The 16,687-nt window shown below is 42.9% G+C and overlaps 1 protein-coding gene across 2 annotated transcripts in view; it reads left to right on the top strand.

Annotated features, from left to right (window-relative positions):
* The window catches only part of GCNT2 (glucosaminyl (N-acetyl) transferase 2 (I blood group)), a 121,041-nt gene that overhangs the window by 28,807 nt on the left and 75,547 nt on the right, over positions 1–16,687 (top strand). The window contains exon 1 of one of the 2 annotated variants that reach the window (XM_068557382.1): positions 5,326–6,538. The exons of the other annotated variant lie outside the window; for it this stretch is intronic. Within the exon in view, the coding sequence (XP_068413483.1) occupies positions 5,614–6,538 (925 nt within the window). The 5' untranslated portion in view covers positions 5,326–5,613. Of the gene's footprint in view, positions 1–5,325; positions 6,539–16,687 lie in introns of those variants that run through there. 2 annotated transcript variants of the gene reach the window in all.

Raw genomic sequence — 16,687 nt, 5'->3', positions numbered from 1 at the left:
ACCCAACCTCCCAAATCCAGCCAAAACTCAAACCTGAGGCCTTTCTGAGCAGAAACATGTTAGACTGTGAAAACCTCTGAGGTTCTTGGGTTCAGCCTCCTCCTGTTAGCCTTTGGCATTGAAAGCCGAGGGTTGTCAGGTATCCTTTCAAGGGCAAGTGCAGCTGGAAAGGGCTTTGGAGGCACAGAGTCTACTTAACGCTGAAGTACTCTTCATCTGTCAGCTCTCTGCCTCAGCTTTGTGTTGCCCCAATGATATCTAGTTGACTGTTTTGAAAAGAACCAGTTTTTTTTTTGCACTTTCCTACCATTCTATTTGCAGTGATTTTATGTTAAAGGATTGCAACCCTCCTCATTTCCTCTCTTCACTCTTTTCTTCCCAATGGCTTTCCCTCAAGGTATGAAATTAGCTCTGATGTCTCTGGCAAGCCCCCAGCTGGGTGCTTTCTGTATATTACTTCTGGAAACCTCCAGCTGCACCAGGAGGTCGATGTTGGAAAAAACTCAGGCTCAGAGGTGTAGGTGACGTGGCTGGGAGGAAGCCCCCATTGGGGACCCCGAGTAAGAACAGGGGTTGTTTTCTCAAATTCACCCCAGCGGAAGCTGTGAGGTGTGAGATCAAATCACTGGTTCAAGGGCTCCCTGCTGTCAAGAGTGGCTTTGGCCCAACTGGAGATCTTCTGACACACAATCCAGGCTCTCTCTCACCACCCTCCTGGGCTATTTTAAGTCCTGTTGCTTCCAGCTATTTCCTGTGGCTAAAAACAAAAACAAACAAACAAACAAAAAACACAGTGATGATGAGAAAACAGGGTACAGAATTTAACATAGTAAGTACATAAATAAACAGAGAAAGAAGATGGAGGGAGAAGAGAGCCTGGGCAGAGAGAAAGAGCTGGAGGCGTCCAAAAAGACAAAATGTCACGTGCACTTAAAACCAATTTAACCCAAGCTGCTCTTTCTCTGTGACCTCTGTGGACGCTGAGAAAGTTTCCATTTGGTTTCCCTGGTTTCTCACGTGGGCACAGAGGTGATGTCATGATGAAATGAATACTTGAAAAGTGCTTTGGGTACCACGTGGCCCCAAGAATAAGACGAGCATGATGCACTGTGTACCCACATCGGTAGAAATGGAACCCTTTTCTTCTGCTCCCTTTCTACAGTCAGTTGTTGAGATTAAACTCGAAGCGCAATTTTCTTAGTGGAATAAAAATTAGTTTATGTCCTGGAGTGAGAATGTATAAGAGAGTACGTTATATAGAAATAAGCAAGCATAGGTTGAATTCTGGGACATCAATGAGCACCTCACCACTTACAGAGCGGCCAAGCCACAAGTCTGTGTTGGTTGCCAACTTCTTCAGGATTCTATCCTACCCGATCACTGCCTCCAACTTAGAATTTGGGGTATTAATTTTGATCTAATGTTCAAGCTGGGATAAAGGAGCACGTCTTTTTTTGTTTGGTCACTCGTTACCATCCCCTTCTACTATTTTGCACAAATGGCAAGAGCGTTGTACCCAGAATTTAGAAGAATGATGAGTGGTATATTGCAAAAGGTCCTCAGGAAAGTCAGGAGGGTCCGGAGAACCAGCGTTTCCCACATGACCACCGGGAGAGTAAACATCAGACAGCACTGGGGTGATGCACAAAAAAAGATTGATACTAATTCCTGTAAAAAAATGGCTAGTATTGCCAAAATCAAAAGACCCTTGAAGCATTTCAGGTGAGGTGCAATTAAGGACCCCACTGCAGCAAAGTGCCGACTTGCAAACGTTCTTTATCCTGTAACTTTAAACTCAGGGAGCTGTAAATTCAGGGCAGAACAGGCAAATTATTAGAGATGCTTTTATGCATGAAATCTCTGGAGGGATGGAATTGTGTCAAGAATGAGGAGATAGCTGAAATCAACAAAGGAAGAGTTGATGTAATCATCTGAATATATTAGGAGAAAAAGTTGTAAAAATTATTCAACTAGTTTAGAAAGCATAATTAGGCATTGATGCCGCCATTTATTTATTTTATAATTTATTTTTTTAAAGTATTTATTTATTTATTTATTTGTTTGTTTGCACCAGGTCTTAGTTGCAGCAGGCGGGCTCCTTAGTTGCAGCATGCAAACTCTTAGTTGTGGTATGCATGTGGGATCTGGTTCCGTGACCAGGGATTGAACCCAGGCCCCCTGCATTGGGAGCGTGGAGTCTTAACCACTGCGCCACCAGGGAAGTCCTGAGGCCTCCATTTATTCATCCCTATAGTTGATTTCGTTTCATGTGGGCAGTGGCTGCCTAGAGAGATATTACAAATAAAACAAAAATTAACAAAATTTTAGTCATCATTTTAGAAAAGATTGCTCTCGTATGACTACTGTATTGAAGAAATGATTTGTTCCAAAGAATTCTAGGTAGACACATGAAAGATAGTTATGTAAATAGATATTTGAGTTGTTTGAATTCATTTTGGGTCCTACAGACCAGTCTGTATTCACTTGAATCATATTGTATGTAGAATCTGATTCCTAAAACAAGTGAAGTCTGACCCCTTGGCTCTGGAAAGCTTCCCTAAGTCCTTTCTAATCATCACTTTCTATGCTCCTGAAGATCATGAAACAGAGCTGGCAACCATCTCGTTAATGCATTAGCTTTCAGGTGGGGTGGGAAAACAACAACAACAAATAATAACTCCAGTCTTGTGTTCTAAGGTAATGGTTGTGAAGACGATGTCCAGTGAAAACTGAGTAGCACGATGGAAAATGTTATGCTCTGACAGGAAGTGCAAAACGCAGGATGCAAACTTGCATCTCCCACTTTCTTGGTAAAATCAGAATGTGTGTATCTATGGACAAGAGGGAAATAAGAGCACAGGACATGAAAGCACTGTGTTCACAAACTATCTGTAATATTATGTTGTCTTTATAATTAAGATGTGTTGGAAAAACTAGGTACTTTGAACGTCCGCACATCCACAGATACAAATAGAGATCACAGATGACAAAATATAAATCACAAGTGTAGGAATCTCACAGTAAGGTGATCAGGGAAACAGGGAATGCAAAATAGAGCACTTGATCGATAAGTATTTGATTGCCTAGTACGTGCAGACAGTGATGGGAGCCAGAAACAGATGAGCCACCTGTGAGCCCAGCGCTGACAGCCCCTCCACGTGTGTGTACAGTGTGCTTTCACCCCCGTGCAGCTGATTACCAAATAAAACAAAACTGACCAGAGTTATCCTAGATGTATAGTACTTGGCATGGGCTCACAGAGGGAGGAGTAGGGAACACTAAGAAGATTTCAAAGGAGAGATGGTAACTGTGTCATTTCCTTGAAGTGAGTGTTGGGGGGAGGGGCTTTTGTTTATTCTTCTCTCCCAGCCCTGATCTCACGGGCTGCAGGTTGAGGTGGCTTGAAGAGAGCGCGGAAACCTAACCACTAGATCACGAGGGCCAGCAGGCTTGAAACAGGACCTCAGTCCTTGTCTTCTATGAAGAAAGAATTCAGCACAGAGACAAAAGGTAGTGAAGCAGGTAAAGCGTTTATTAGAAGAAAAGTATGTGCAGAAAAACATGCAGGCAGGCTCAGAGGGAGAGTCACGCTTTGGGGGTGGCAGGAATTACTCATATGGGGGCAGTTTTATGGGTTCCCTCTGGCCAATCATCTTGCTTTGTCTTGCTTCGTGCCCAAACTGGGTCTGACTCAGGGCCCTGCCAATGTGCCTGCACATCTTTTAGCCAAGGTGGATTCCAGCACGAGGGTCTCTGGGAGGTTGGCAGGACATATTACGGGCTAGCGCCCCCTCCCGTTTTTTGTTTTTGTTTTTTGTTTTTTTGGCTGCACCACACAGCATGTGGGATCTTAGTTCCCCAACCTGGGATCGAACCCGTGCCCCCTGCAGTGGGAGCGTGGAGCCCTAACCACTGGACTGCCAGGGAATTCCCACTCCCTTCCTTTTTTGACCCCTGAGGAAACTTTCTGCACATGTGTAGTCAGGGAGGTCTCCTTGACCTCGAGAGTGAAGAATGTGGTTGTCTTATCTTTTTACTCAAGTAGAGCTCAGCTCCTCTCTGCTACTGCCTTTTTTTTTTTTTTGGCTGTATTGGGTCTTTGTTGCTGTGCGCAGGCTTTCTCTAGTTGTGGCGAGCAGAGGCTACTCTTCATTGTGGTGTATGGGCTTCTCATTGCGGTGGCTTCTCTTGTTGTGGAGCACGGGCTCTAGGCGCATGGGCTTCAGTAGTTGTGGCATGTGGGCTCAGTAGTTGTGGCTCGCAGGCACTAGAGCTCAGGCTCAGTAGCCGTGGCATGTGGGATCTTCCTGGACCAGGGCTCGAACCCGTGTCCCCTGCATTGGCAGGCGGATTCTCAACCACTGCGCCACCAGGGAAGCCCCTCTGCTCCTGCCTTTATTTTACCTTGAAGCACCAGCATCTCAGCCTGGGGCCCAGCTATCTTCTATCTCCGCCTCATTCATTGCTGGGCAGGCCATGAACCCTTGATGCGCTTTCTCACTGTATTCTCACAACTGACCTATGAAGGTGATAAAATTAGTCTCATGTTTTAAAGATAGGGAAACGGAATGGTTTATATATATGAATCTAAGAGTTTGGAATGGTTTATATATATGAATGAAAGAGCCTCTCTCCTTAAGTTCTAAAACATCCCAAACTGAGATGATTCTTCTCTCCTGCCTCTCCAGGCTTCAGGCTGGTCTCCCTGCATCCTACCTGGGCTAGGGTGAAATAAACTTGACATTCGCTAACTTCAGCTTTAGCAATTTGGGGGTTACAATGGGCTTTCAGTTTTGGGGGGGGGTTGGGTATTTTTTTTTTTCATTAGCCTTTATTCATCATAGTGTAGCAAGTTAGGTGGGGAGGTTCGCTTGCTAATGTGCCTTTTTAAGGACCTTACCTCGTAGCAGAGAAAATTAAGTGCTGGAAAGAATGGCTCAACAGCTAGTCATATGCCGTGCTTTAATAGCATAGCCAGCCAATATGGAGAGGGGGGCGTGTGTGGAAAAAGGCAGGGTTAAGTGATTAATTTTTAAGCACTAAATATTTATTGACAGAATATCTCTCCAGGCAGTGTTCACATGCTTAGAACCCACGCTTTTAACTTGGCAGTGCTGTTTAAGCAAACAAACTCAGTCAGTTGAACACAATGATTAACAGGAAGTTGGAGCTGACACAGTTGCCAACCTTTTGGCCAGGAGAGGAGGCTGGGGTTAAAGTCTTAGAGCCATGGCTTTCAGAATAGTCAGTTCACCCCTTGGCGATTTTCCTGTAGGGAAACGTGGACACATTGGAGTCAAAACCTCCCTGAGGCAACTTGTTTTTATGTAGAAACAGGTTGCAGGAAGGGGGTGTGGGGACTGAGCAAAGCAAATCCCAAAGAGTTACTTCAGAAACGTGAGGAGGAAAGGTGGAAATGCAGTGCAGTGGCAAACGAGGAGAAAAGGAAGACAGAAAAAAAGGGCAAGCATGCTCAACTGGAAGGTTACAGAACAGCCGATCAGAACTGCACCTATCAAAAGGATGGTTATGGATTCTGGTGAAAATGTAAGTTAACTCTACCTATGCTCTGATCAGATCCCAAGAGACATTTTACTCATTTCCTGGTTTTGAATGATGGGCTCTTGGAAGCAGTGTCTTTTTTGTGTGTCTCTGGTCACTGCTCTGATTTTTGTGTTTGTTTACAATAATGAGTTATGGGAGAATAAAAATTTCCTGGGAGCATCTCTGTCCAATGCTTCGCTATTAGCAGAAGTCTGTCGTCAGATTTTTAAGGGGAAGGTTTTTTACCCAACAGAGAATGCATTGAAAACTACCCTCAGTGAACCTACCTGTTACGAGTACATAGCTCAAAGTCACTACATAACAGAAGCACTCTCTGAAGAAGAGGCCGGCTTCCCTTTGGCTTACATGATGGCCATCCACAAAGATTTTGGCACTTTTGAGAGACTCTTCAGGGCAATTTACATGCCCCAAAATGTCTACTGTGTTCATGTGGATAAAAAGGCAACAGATACATTTAAAGATGCAGTGAAGCAATTACTGAGCTGCTTCCCAAATGCTTTTCTGGCTTCCAAGATGGAGCCCGTGGTCTACGGTGGGATTTCCAGGCTCCAGGCTGACCTGAACTGCATCAAAGATCTTGCAGGCTCTGAGGTTCCGTGGAAATATGCCATCAACACCTGTGGGCAAGATTTCCCCCTGAAAACCAACAGGGAGATAGTTCAGTATCTGAAAGGATTTAAAGGGAAAAACATCACCCCAGGGGTGCTGCCTCCCGATCATGCTATTGGAAGGACTAAATATGTCCACCAAGAACTATTGAGCAAAAAAAATTCCTACATGATTAAAACCGCGAAACTGAAAACTCCGCCTCCTCACAACATGACCATTTACTTTGGCACTGCCTACGTGGCCCTCACGAGGGAATTCGCTAATTTTGTCCTCCAAGACCAGCAGGTACTTGACTTTCTGTCCTGGTCCAAGGACACCTACAGTCCTGATGAACATTTCTGGGTCACACTCAATAGGATTCCTGGTATGTATGTCTCTTAACTTTTGTTTTTATGAATAAACATTGCGTGGCCAATACTGAATGAACCACTGAAAAATAGTAAAAAAAATTAACATTTTTAGAGATCTTCACAGTTTCAACTATTCATTAAAAAAATCTTTACAGCAGCTCTGCTCACAGAGTGGGTGATATAACTCATCTCCATTTTACAGATGAAGAAACTGAGGCATAGTGATTAAGGCAGAGGCAGAGACCGACTATCTGACTTGACTTTGCTGACATACCAAGCTACCTTTCTGAGCCCACAGACCCACTTCGAATATGTGCTGTAGTCTTGAGACATGGCAAGGAACTGAGGAACACTGACTGGCAAATGAAAGATTAAACACAATTCTCCTTTAAATGTGATGGTATTTAAAATCAGGCATAAATATGATAAATTAAATTTGAGCGGCAATTTGAACATTTAAATAATACCTTTGCCCCTATTGAAGCTCCCATAGCTAAATTCAGATCATTTCAAAATGAGAGCAAGATACAACTTTAACAATTTTCATTTGCAAGTTCTTTCCTGGAACTGAGTCCGAAATTTAGAGCATCTTAAAGATTCCTAGACCAGTGCCTTTATTTTATAGACAATGAAACCAGTGTGGTTATATGATGTGCTCAAATTACCCTGCTAGTAAGCAAACATGCCAATTATAAACCAGGTTGCCTAAGCCTAATGTTCCTTTAAGGTGATTTTCAATTCGGTCTCAGTTGTTCCTAAACTAACTCCACATTTCCTTGGTCCAAGTTCCAAATGACTTGAATAATCTCCAGTTGTTTACAGTGAACTAATTCAGTTCTGCTAGTTCAATTTGAAATAAAAATTCAGATTCACAGTTCAAAGGAAAACTAACTTGAATCAACATGAGCATCAAGGTCATGGTTTCTTGAGATTAGTGGTTCAACCCTGGATACATATTACAGTCGCCTGGAGCTTTTAAAAATACATTTCCTGATTTCCTGGGTAGATGTGGACTTCAGTATTTGTTCAGCCTCCAGGAAATTCTCAGGAACAGCCAGGGCTGTGAACCATCGTGGATGCTTGTTTTTGATGTTTGTATACAAAGCTTCCTAGACTTAGAATGCTTTTTTTTTTTTTAATTTATTTATTTATTTTTTTCCTTGGTAATACTTGGCAAAATTGTGAAAACAGAAAAATCCACTGGGGAAAAAGTAGTTGCAAAAGAAACAACATACAGCCAGGTTAATATCTTTAACACATAAATACATCTCACAAATAGGAAAAAGGAACACATCAGATTAACAATGACATGTAGAAATACATATGCTAAACAATCATATACAAATGCTCACCACCAATACAAATTAAAAAAATGATTACAATTCTTTACTTCTCAAATTGGTGTTAAAAAAAAAAACCTAACTCCAGGATGGGCAATGAGTGTTCTGATACAGACCACTAGAAAAGTATAAACCTGCACGGTCTTTCTGAAGGACAATTTGGCACATATATATCAAACGGCTTTGAAAATGTTCATATCCTTTTACTTAATTTTACTCCTAGGGATTTATTCTTAAAAAATAAACAGAGATAGGGAAAAGATTAATTTAAAAGTATTTTCATCATAGTGTCACTTATAATAGCAAAAAAAGAAAAATATTCTAAAATCCTAGTAATAGAGGATTGGTGCAGGCATAAAATCAAAGGAAATACAGCTACTTAGAAGGCAGCTGTGATAGAATGCTTTTTAAATCTGTGGTTTTCCCAAAGCGGGAAGGGGTAATGTCCTAGTGATGAAAGGAATCAGGACAGGACTTCCCTGGTGGCGCAGTGGTTAAGAATCCGCCTGCCAATGTAGGAGACACGGGTTCGAGCCCTGGTCCGGGAGGATCCCACATGCCGCGGAGCAACTAAGCCCGTGCGCCACAGCTATTGAGCCTGCGCTCTAGAGCCCGCGAGCCACAACTACCGAAGCCCGCGTGCCTAGAGCCCGTGCTCCGCAACAAGAGAAGCCACGGCAATGAGAAGCCCACGCACCACAATAAAGACCCAACGCAGCCAAAAATAAATAAATAAATTTAAAATAAATAAATAAATATAACTGTTAAAAAAGAAATCAGGACAAGGACCTACTGTATAGCACAGAGAACTATACTGAATATCTTGTGATAACCTATAATGGAAAAGAACCTGAAAAAAAGATATATATATGTGTATATATATATGAATCACTTTGCTGTACACTTGAAACTAACATTGTAAATCAACTATATTTCAATAAAAATTTTTATTTTTTATTACTTTTTTAATTAAAAAAATATAAAATGACCTCTTTTGGCAGAGATCATGGTCAAAAAAGAAATCAGGGCTCAAGAAATTGAAGTGGGGAGTCATGACCATTAAGCTGTTTATATGGGATTGTAGTACCCAGAATGAGGGAGGTAAAAGACCCTCTTCTCACTTTTGTGTTGCTTGGACCACATATGTATTGACCATTCAGGTCTGGGCACCAACCTGTAAAGGGAGACATGGACAAAGCAGATTCCAAAGAGAGTAGCCAAGAAGGTTAAAAGGCCAGACCCCATTTTTTAAAGAAGGGACCAAGACAAACAAAAAGGATATTCAATCTGCAAAAGACTTGGAAAGGGATCACTGCCTTCACATAATTAAAACGTCTGCCCAGGAGACAGAAATTGAACCAATGCCGTAGTTTTGGAAGAAGAATCCAGGGTCAGTGGTGGGAGATATAAGAACCCACGGATCTGGGATTAGAATGGGTAGCTTCCTCAGTGGTGAACAAGCCCAAGGGATATTCGGAAGCAGAGGCTGAAGAAACCCTGTCAAGGAACCCAATTATCAAGTGTTGGACAAGGTGGCCGGTGAGTCTCTTCCACTCTGAAGTTCGTGATACTAACTAATGATTCTAATCTATTTCTTGAACACAAGTGTCGAGCTCTCAACATGATTTCTCTATTGGAACTAGATTTTTACACCTCTGGTAAATACCAGCAATTACAGATCAGCAAAACAATGGAAAACAAATGGACTGCTCCATGCATTTCAAAAACTTAAAAGAGTGAGCCCTTAAAACTGTTTCTGTCTTATGAGTATGCAGGATCCTTGTTAGAGGCCTATGGCCCTTCACTGGTCCAGCCAACTCTTGCAGGACCTGAGCTGGGCCTGAGTGCAGGGCTTAGTCATGAGGAGGTAAGGGAATCAGAAACTTAGGTGGCTGTCTTGTTTAACTGTTCCTCCTGCTATGTGAAAATCTGGGTCATTTCTGTTTTGAGGGTCATTCTTTGCTGATGTATGATGTTCGTTGTTTGTTTTGGACATTTTAAGATTGCTCTAGTTGATTGCAGTGATTGGGGGCTTATTAGGATTCTCAAAGGAGTAATAGGACAGAAGAAAAAAGATCTCACGGTTGAAACGGCCTCATGGGGAACTAGAACACCACTTGAGAGAAATACAGTGTGAGCCACATGTGTAATTTTAGATCTTTTGTGGCTACGTTAAAGAAACAAAAATTAACAGGTCAAATGCATTGAAATCATGTATTTTATTTAACCCAATATACCCCAAATATCAGTTGTGCCCGTGGCTACTGTAGTCGACAGAGCAGGCCGTCGGGTGTCCTCCGTGCTCCGGGGAGAATGGGCAGCCAGCAGTGGTGCCGTCCGAGCCACACGGAGAAGTCGGCCGTGCTCGCGTGTCAGCACCTTCATTCTGCTTCTTTTTCCTTATATGAAAGTCTTACCTCTGCTTCAGAGTTTTCGCTTGCTTGTGGGCCCCGCGGCTTCTACTTTCAATGCCTTCCCCTCGTGTCTCCAGCCAGATTCTGGGCTGTTCCGTTGATGGCAATTCCTCTGTCTCCTTCAGATATTTATTCTCAGAGAGGCTGGCTGTGGGTCGTGTCGCCACTGCACAACAAGCATCCCTTTTCTCATTCTAGGCCACTTCCTGGGCTGTGGCTGACCTCTGTGTAGACGTGCTGCCCTCCGTTGAGGCCCCAGACCATTCGGGTCAGGTGTGGCCAGGGTGGCAGTGTCAAAACGCAAAACAAAACGTGGTCTCCTAATACATGCTAAGGCCCTTCGGCCATGACAGGTCCTCTGGAAGCCTCTTGGAAGATGAGAATTCCTGGGTGGTCCACTCAAGAGAAGGGGCTTTGAAAGATACTGCCCAACAGACTTCACCAGCTGTTGTGAAATGAGGGTTCCTGCCCTCCCCACTTCTCCTCCCTCCATCTTTCCCCCACTTTCCCCCCAACTCTCTCCTCCCCAGTTCCATTCATTAATCCCGTCTACAACAAGATGGCCACATTTTAGTTTCTCATCTGACTCAGCTGTGGCTGACTTCCAACTGGAGAAAAGATCCTTTTAGTGGCCAGACGTTCAAGTTCACTGCCTCCTACTTCCCTTATGAGTTATGCATCATGTGCCCCTCCAGGCTGCATAGCTCTGCCTGTGACAGGGGCTTTCGGTGGGCATGCTTCATTCATCATGTGGTCCGTGGATTTAAAGATTTCAAAACTGACCAATGGTTTCTGCCCCACTTGCTACAAAGGAATATTTCTGATATGATTCAGTGGGAGCTTATTTCAAATTCATATTAACGAATGAATGAGAAAAGAGCCTTTCCTCCTTTCTCATTCTGAAAAAAATCTCCGAAAAAAAAAAAATCTGAGAGCAGGTTTTGTTGGAGATGGGAGAAAAAAGGAATGCCAAGATATCTGATGGGGAAGGAATAGAGAGAAAAGAAGAAAATTGGAGATCGTGGGCTTGGAAGACAGATTCTACTTGCTTCTCATTTTTTCCCTCCAGGAACCAGCCTATGGATCAGCCCTTCTGGTATTCTCTGTCTTGCATGTACCCATGTGCCCTTGAAAGGGGAGGCTTGTTGAGTTTCTGCTATAGAGTCCACACTGGCCGGACTCTCTGTCATTATTGGAGGCTGGCTAGTTGTTTTAGTCCCTTTTATACGTACAGATGCAGTGCTGAGGTGCCGAATGCTGGAACCTTGAGAGGAGCGAGGAAGAACAGATCTAAATAAAGCTGCTTCTGGGAACTCATAGTCGTGGCCCCAGGGATTTGGCTGGGATCTTGCTATGTCCAGAGGGAATTTATGTTTCTCAAACAGATTATGCTCACAGAGCTTCCAGGATCACTGGGTGTATGGGCAGACTTGCAGGGGAAGGAAATTTGGGGGATAAGTTTTACTATTAGCTTCAACAATCTCTGTTTTTGTATCTACTAGAAATACTGACTTTTGTCAACTGCATAGGAAAAGAAATCAGTGAGTTGGGATATCTGTGAGTCCTTTTTCAAGGACATACCATCTCTCCTCAAAACGATTAAAAATAGAACTACCATACGATCCAGCAATCCCACTGCTGGGTATTTATCCGAAGAAAACAAAAATGCTAATTCAAAAACATGTATCAGTATATACCCCTATGTTCATTTCTGCATTATTTAGTACAGCCAAGATATGGAAACAACCTAAGTGCCCATCAACAGAAGAATGGATAAAGAAGATGTGGTATACACACACACACACACACACGCACACACACACAGGAATATTACTCAGCCATAAAGAAGAATGAAATCTTGCCATTTGTGACAACATGGGTGGACCTAGAGAGTATTATGCTAAGTGAAATAAGTCAAATAAAGAAAGAAAAATACCATATGATTTCACTTATATGTGGAATCTAAAAAACAAAACAAATGGAAAAACAACAAAACAGAGTTGTAGATACAGAGAACAAACAGGTGGTTGCTAGAGGGGAGGAGGTTGGGGGGTGGAGAGAAATATGTGAGGGAGATTAAGAGGTACAAACTTCCAGTTGCAAGATAAATGAGTCACGGGTATGAAATGTACAGCATGGGGAACAGAGTCAATAACACTGTAATATCTTTGGGTGGTGACAGATGGTAACCAAATTTATTGTGGAGATTATTTTGAAATGTGTAGAAATAGCAAATTACTGTGCTGTGGAACAGGAACTAACATAGGTCAATTATACTTCAACAACAAACTCATAGTAAAAGATATCAGATCTGTGGTTACATAGGGGTGGAAATTGGATGAAGGCAGTCAAAAGATACAAACTTCCATTTGTAAGATAAATATGGGATGTAACGTACATCATAATTAATATAATGAACACTGCTGTATGTTGTATATGAAAGTTCTTAGAGTAAATCCTAAGCGTTCTCATCACAAGGAAAAAGTATTTTTTCTTTTTCTTTTGTATCTATGTGATGGATATTCACTAAACTTACTGTGGTCATGATTTCGTGATGTATATAAGTCGAATTATTATGCCATACGCCTTACACTTACACAGTGCTGTGTGTCAATTCTATCTCAATAAACACTTTTAAAATATCAAATTAATATTAAAATTTCATTAATTTAATGAAAAAATTATTAATACTTCATATTCAGAAATAACATTTCTTCCTATGGTGACCTATCTTAATTTCATACTAAGGAAGCTAAAAGGAGATTGAAGACAAAAAAAAAAAAAATAGGAATTAGGCCCAACTGAACTAAAATCACTGGTCACCAGTTGAATGCATTTCAGGTTTAAGCAACTGTAGAGTGTTTTTGACAAATGATCTAAATAAAGATCTGTTTACTCTGCAGCATCAGACGGCGGCTCCCATTTTGCTGGTGGGATTTAAAAGCAGTCCTGGCTCTGCCACCTGCAGTCTGTATAACTTTGGGCAAGATGTTTAATTTCTCTGAGCCTGATTCGTCATCAAAATATCTCCTTGTCAGGGGGCTTCCCTGGTGGCACAGTGGATAAGACTCTGTGCTCCCATCGCAGGGGGCCCAGGTTCGATCCCTGGTCAGGGAACTAGATCCCATATGCATGCCACAACTAAGAGTTCGCATGCCACAACTAAGAAGCCCGCCTGCTGCAACCAAGACCCAGAGCAACCAAATAAATAAATAAATAAAATTTAAAAAAATCTCCTTGTCAGACTGTGGGAAGGATTAGACACTACACAAATTGTCCCCGGTCCATTGTAGGAACTCATTAAATGTTCAAAGAGAGGGGGAACAGTTGAACTTCTTTGATGTGGATTTTTGAAGTTTTAGTGTTACAATTTTAAAATTTCTGTGTGCGATCAAAAAAAAAAAAAAAAGAAAAGAGAGAGAGGAAGAACATTTGGTTTTGAAGGTACAGGGATAATTTTTTGCTAGAAACTGGATATGTGGCCCACAGAGGTTACCCCTCAGCTGTTGCTTTTCTTAGCAACATCACATGCGTAGAGCCTTAAGTGGCTGGTTTCTCTTTCCTCTTATTAGGAAGCAGCATTCTGTGATGAGTTGAGAGCCTCTGAACTCTGCCAGGCTTCTGTCACACTAACAGTCTAGAAGACAAATGGTCCGCAGGCCCTTGCTCGTGCTGTTCCCTTGTTCTGAAACGCTCTTTACTTCTGCTGCTCACCCTGGTTTGTTCTCCAGATCTAGCTGAGATGTCACCTGCTTCCTCAGAGAAGCTCCTCTGCTCCTTTCCCTCCCACAGAAGCAGCCACCCTGCCCACCCACTTTACTCCTCCTTCGCTCATAGAGCCACTTCCATCGCATCTTAACTGTGTGCATGGGTCCTGGTCGCGCTCAGCCCCGCTTCCCTGCCTCACCCCCCACCTCCTGTACCCCAAAAGTGAGAACGTGAACTGGATGATTGCCACCAGGACCTAGACTTCTGGCTTGGCCAAAGCAGACTGTTGAATGAGGAGCCAATGAATGGGAGAGAAAAGAGTGCGATTCTGCTTCTCTCCTTTTTAAAAAAATTTTTAAATTAATTAATTTCTTTATTTATTTATTTTTGGCTGCATTGGGTCTTCATTGCTGTGCGCGGGCTTTCTCTAGTTGCAGCGAGTGGGGGCTACTCTTCATTTCGGTGCACAGGCTTCTCATTGCAGTGGCTTCCCTTGTTGCGGAGCACGGGCTCTAGGAACGCGGGCTTCAGTAGTTGTGGCATGTGGGCTCAGTAGTTGTGGCTCGCGGGCTCTAGAGCGCAGGCTCAGTAGTTGTGGCGCACGGGCTTAGTTGCTCCGCGGCATGTGGGATCTCCCCGGACCAGGGCTCGAACCCGTGTCCCCTGCATTGGCAGGCGGATTCTTAACCACTGTGCCACCGGGGAAGCCCTCTGCTTCTCTTAAACACGATATTTTCTCCTGATGAAGGAAATTCTCCCGCAGTTTTGCAGAAAGTTTATTTTGTTATTTTCAGTTCTAATTCAGCTTCTAAGCAGTCCCCGGGGGCAGGAATCCTGCCCCCTACTTCCTTTTCCAAAGGGCAGGCATCCTTAACACCTATGTTAAATCCATCAGAAAACTTTGGGAGTGTGGGTGGGTCTGCAGGGGTTAGGGGCCATCTGATCGCTGAGGTCAGCATACATCACCCTCTTCATGCATTTGGGGGATTGAAGCTGTCTTTGTTCAGGGCTAGAAAAGTAAAATCAACAATTAAGGGAATTTGCCAGTCACTTTGACCCTGAGAAGCTCTGATTTAAAATATTCAGAAAATGTAAAGTGCTTTATTTTGCTACCACTTGAATTCCATGTATAATTGCTAAGCAGACCGCTTGGCCTTTCAGCCAGTTTTTCCCCTAGGCCTCTCTTTGCCTAGAGAAATCCTGATTATCTTTGAGGGCCCAGCTGAACTGTACTGAGCTCTGTGAAATCTCTGACCTCGCACCACCCTCAGGCAGAGTTTGCCCTCTGTGCTCTTTTTTCCTCCCTAGTAGCCCTTATTTTCTTCTGAGGGTTTATTGCTGTTTCAGTATCTCTGGAGACCCGACAGAGTGCAGAGTCCTGGAGAGACAGAGTGAGATTTCTATCTTTGTGAGCCTCAACTCACACACAGTGCTGGGCGTCAGACTGAATTTGATTCCCCTATGTTGCTACTATAAAATAAGCGTGGTGTTGAGACAGTTTAAAAGAATGACAGAGCCCTTGAGGACACGACATAAACTGGTTAGAACCAACTAAGCCCAAGATGGTGGAAGATTCGGCTTCCAGTGGACCTTGAGCCTCATTGTAATGCATCAGCTAAATGACACACCCACAGGCGCCATGACAATTCCAAGACCAACTGTAAAAGGCCGAAAAATGGGTGGTGACCCAATGCCTGGAAATCTCTGCCCCTTCCCCAAAATAGTTGGAATAATCCTCCCACTCATTAGCCTATGAAATTACCCATCCCATAAAATTTAACAACCCCTTACCCTGGGGCCTCTCGCCTTTTGAGATGGCCCACACTCTATCTATGGAGTGTGTATCTCTTTGAAAAAATCTGCTTTCACTCTACTTCGGCTCGCTCTTGAATTCCTTCCTGCACGAAGCCAAGGTCCCTCACTTGGCAGCCCGTCCCAGGGACTCGCCTGAGGCCCCGGGATGTGACCGTCCTCTCACACCCCATTTTTTTTTCCTACTTTCATGCAAACCCAAATGTCTTCTACTGCTCAAATCACTGAGAGCTGACAATCAATCCAGGTCTAGTCACTACAAAAGGAGGCAGGTACATCACCGTCACATGAGTTCTTTCAATCTCAGGCACTGGACACACTTCCTTTTTTCCTCTAAGTTTACAGCTTTATTGAGGTATAATTTACACCCCACAGAATTGAGGTATGTAATTCAGGTATATAATTCACATACCGTAAAACACCTGTTTCAAGTACACAATTCAATGATTTTTAGTATATTTACAGGTTCACTGCCATGACCCCAATTTAATTTAGAATACTTTTATCACCTGCAAAAGAAACCTCACACCCATTTTCAACCCTTTGTTTTCTGTCTTTATAGATTTGCCTTTTCTGGACATTTCATATAAATCAAGCCATATATATGTTTTTTCATGTCTAGCTCCTTCCACTTAATGTAATGATTTTGAGGATCATCCAGGTTGTAGCATGAATTAGTACTTCACTTCTTTATACAGATGACTACCATTCTGTTATGTGGGTAGATCACATTTTGTTTATCCGTTCATCTGTTGTCAAACTTTTGGGTTGTTTCTACTCCTCGGCCATTATGAATAATGCTGCTGTCAACATTCCTGGGCAAGTCCTTGTATAGACACATGTTTTCATTTCTCCTGGGCAGATTCTAAAAGTAAAATTGCTGGTCCAG

This window comes from Eschrichtius robustus, chromosome 12, assembly GCF_028021215.1.
Source record: "Eschrichtius robustus isolate mEscRob2 chromosome 12, mEscRob2.pri, whole genome shotgun sequence".
In the NCBI taxonomy this organism is placed as follows: domain Eukaryota; kingdom Metazoa; phylum Chordata; class Mammalia; order Artiodactyla; family Eschrichtiidae; genus Eschrichtius; species Eschrichtius robustus.
The sequence above is the reverse complement of the archived record's forward strand: the minus strand, read 5'-3'. Positions and strand labels throughout refer to the sequence as shown.